Genomic DNA, 2,940 nt, shown 5'->3' with positions numbered 1-2,940 from the left:
ACAAGCTGTGGCCCCATCTGCCTGTGTTCCCTCCTTCCCTCACTCCGGGGTGGGGGGGGTGATCTGCCCCCATGCTCCTTCTCCCCCTCTTCCCCTTCCATCACAACAGACTTGACTTACCAGCTGGAGGCACCTCTCCACGCTGCTGGGCTCTGCTTCTCGCTGCCTGAGTGCTTTGCTTCAGCTGCGTGCATGCACTAGTATTTTTATCAGCCAAACTATTGGCCCCACCAGGCCAATTTCCAATACAGCCAATCTTCTTTATGTTGGTACCGATCCGATATCAGGCCGATATATTGGTGCACCTATACCTGAAACTTCTTGATGCATAAATCCTCTGGTTTGAGTGGTTTGGTATCTGTGTCTTAGCTTTGTCAAGTTCCATCATTTTGATCAGAATTTGAAGGTATACGAGAAACCTGAAACCCTACAAAGTGTGATGATCTAGCTCTTCCGTGTACTGTGTAAGGTTTTGTTTTGGTTAATGTTTTAAACCCTGGCTTATGCTGGGTATTGGAAACTTCCTCTTTACTTCTGCTTTCCACTGATTTGTTCAGTTGTGAAGATCGTTTCTGTCTAGCTGTCAACTAAAGTTTAAGTTGAAGTGAACAGATTTTTGTTATGGCCATCCTGTTTGCCAGAACATGTAAGTGTTTCTGTTCATTTTTCCCAATTATATTAAAAATATGACTAACAGTGACCAGTTGAAGTATCTCATTTTTCTTTTATCATAAAATTAATATCCTGTCTGATTTATGTCTGGGAGTCTGTGTTCCATGTCTCTGACAAATGGTATATGTCAGTGTCCCCTCTCAGTAAGGGGTCAGAGTGAACTCCTGAGCCATTTAACATTAGCCCCGGAAGTGAAGCCCTTTACTGCATAAAAATAAAGATTTATGAAGTTAACTTTAGTCACTTTTGTGCATATAAAAATAAGGATTAAAATATTATTTGTGTAATTCAAACAGAAAAATTAAACACTATCACTTTTATGTTATAAATATCTTTTTATAGCTTCCCAACTGAATGTTGAATTAATGCCTTTCTGACTTTTTACCTTGGGGATTTTGAGCCTTCCAATTAGCCATTAACTAACTGATAAAAGATTGCAATATTTTATAGTAATCCTTTGATTTACAACTTACTAATTTGCCTCTTCTTCAGATGAATATATCACCGCCAGCTCTTGCTCGTATTTATGAAGAAGGCTTTAAACAAGATATGGCTTCGTTAAAGGTGCACATATTTGATATTTGAGCTTTTAAACTTGAAAGAATGATAAAGTTTGTTTATTTGATAAAGGGGCACTGACAATCTGCTTTTTCCCCCCCCCCTAAATTGGCTAATTTAAAAAAATATTCAATTTATGGTAAAATACGGTTTGTTTGTTTTTTAACATTTCTTTTAAAAGTTCTTTGTTACATCTGACCCCCTTATGTTCCTCTTGGTAGAGAAGAAACTGACTGTTTAGGTGAAGGGATGAACTATTGTTAAGTTCTTAGTGCAGCAGTAGTCAGTCCAGGGGTGGGCAAAGTCCAGCCCACGAGCCAAATCCAGCTGGCAGTGGACTCCATTTCTCAGCAGTCCCTGCCTGCATGGCCGGGGCTGGTTCAATGGAGACCTCAGCAGCAGCTGCACTGTGATAGTGCAAGGCTGGGGTTTCCATGGAGACTGACCCCAGCAGTGCTGGCTGGGTGGGGAGCTGCTCCAGAGCCGCTAGGATCTTGTGATGGTGACAACATGGTCTGGGGCCAGGGCAGAGGCATGCAGGCTGCAGGTCGCAGCTCTGCCCCGGATCCTTACAGCAGTGACAGTGTGGTCTGGAGCCGGGACAGAGCTGCAACCCACTGCCTGAATGCCCAGAGCATGCAGGCTGCCTCTGCCCTGGTTCTGGACCATGCTGTTACCGCCACGAGTTTCCCAGCGGCTCCGGAGCAACTCTCCGTCCTGCCATGAGCTTTGCCAGTGCTGCTGGGGCTGGTCTCCACGGAAAGTGCAGCCTTGTGCTATCACAGTGCAGCTGGTGCTGGGGTCTCTGTGGAAACCAACCCTAGCCATATGGGCAGGGGCTGCTGGGAAATGGAATCTGGCTGCCAGCCAGGTCTGCCATTTTGCCCACCCCTGTCTTAGCCTGTGTTTGCACAGGGTCTAGCACAATGGGGTCCAACTTTGGTTGTGGCAAAAGTGTAACATGATTAATAATATATAAACAGTCTGATTTAAAGTTTGGTGGAGAGATCTGTCTTTCCAGTGCCTTTAAAATACTCTGCATCTGGCTTACATGTTTTAAATGCACAAGGCGGATCAATTGAGGAAGAATGGAGAAAAATGTCTGGCTTTATTTTTTGCAAGCTTTTTTGTAATTGTCAGTTTAGATGCCAACTGGGACTATTAGAGTAGCAAAATTTTGAGAAAAATGTTGTTTGAATTGACAGTGTTCCTACAAAAGTGCTTATATTGCCTTAAATGGAAGTAACGTGTCAGTAGGATACGGGATGCATAGGCTAATGAGTTGTTATTGCTTCTTTACTTAAGGTTCTTCCACCTACAATATATATGAGAGTGACTGAAAACATTCCTCAGATAATTTCTTTTATAAAACAAATAATTGCTAATGGACATGCCTATGCAACCGCCAAAGGTAAGGTTTGTAGCAGTACAGTTCAGTTTTAATAAGAGTATTAATTATGTTTTTATCTAGTTATAACATACCTTTCCATTTCAGTTAAGATACTGGATAATGATATAAATAGCTTTAATACAGCTCCTACACATCTTAACATTGTGTATTTTTAAATTTTAATGGAAGTAGGTTTTTAACATTACAGGCAGTCCTCAGACTTACGACGCAATTGGTTCCTGAAAACGGCATCTTAAGTTGAAACGTAACTCAGAACCGACTTTCCCATAGGAAACAATGTTATAAATGGGGGATTGGTT

General features: G+C 42.0%; 1 protein-coding gene across 1 annotated transcript in view; it reads left to right on the top strand.

Moving 5' to 3' along the window:
• CARS2 (cysteinyl-tRNA synthetase 2, mitochondrial (putative)) overlaps window positions 1-2,940 on the top strand; it is a 75,810-nt gene that overhangs the window by 18,094 nt on the left and 54,776 nt on the right. The window contains exons 3-4 of the mRNA XM_019524905.1: window positions 1,165-1,236; window positions 2,536-2,641. Coding sequence (XP_019380450.1) covers window positions 1,165-1,236; window positions 2,536-2,641 — 178 coding nt within the window. The remainder of the gene's footprint in view (window positions 1-1,164; window positions 1,237-2,535; window positions 2,642-2,940) is intronic.

The sequence above is a fragment of the Gavialis gangeticus genome, unplaced genomic scaffold, assembly GCF_001723915.1.
Source record: "Gavialis gangeticus isolate Ggan-Ray unplaced genomic scaffold, GavGan_comp1, whole genome shotgun sequence".
In the NCBI taxonomy this organism is placed as follows: Eukaryota; Metazoa; Chordata; order Crocodylia; family Gavialidae; genus Gavialis; species Gavialis gangeticus.
This window is presented reverse-complemented; position numbering and strand designations above follow the sequence as displayed.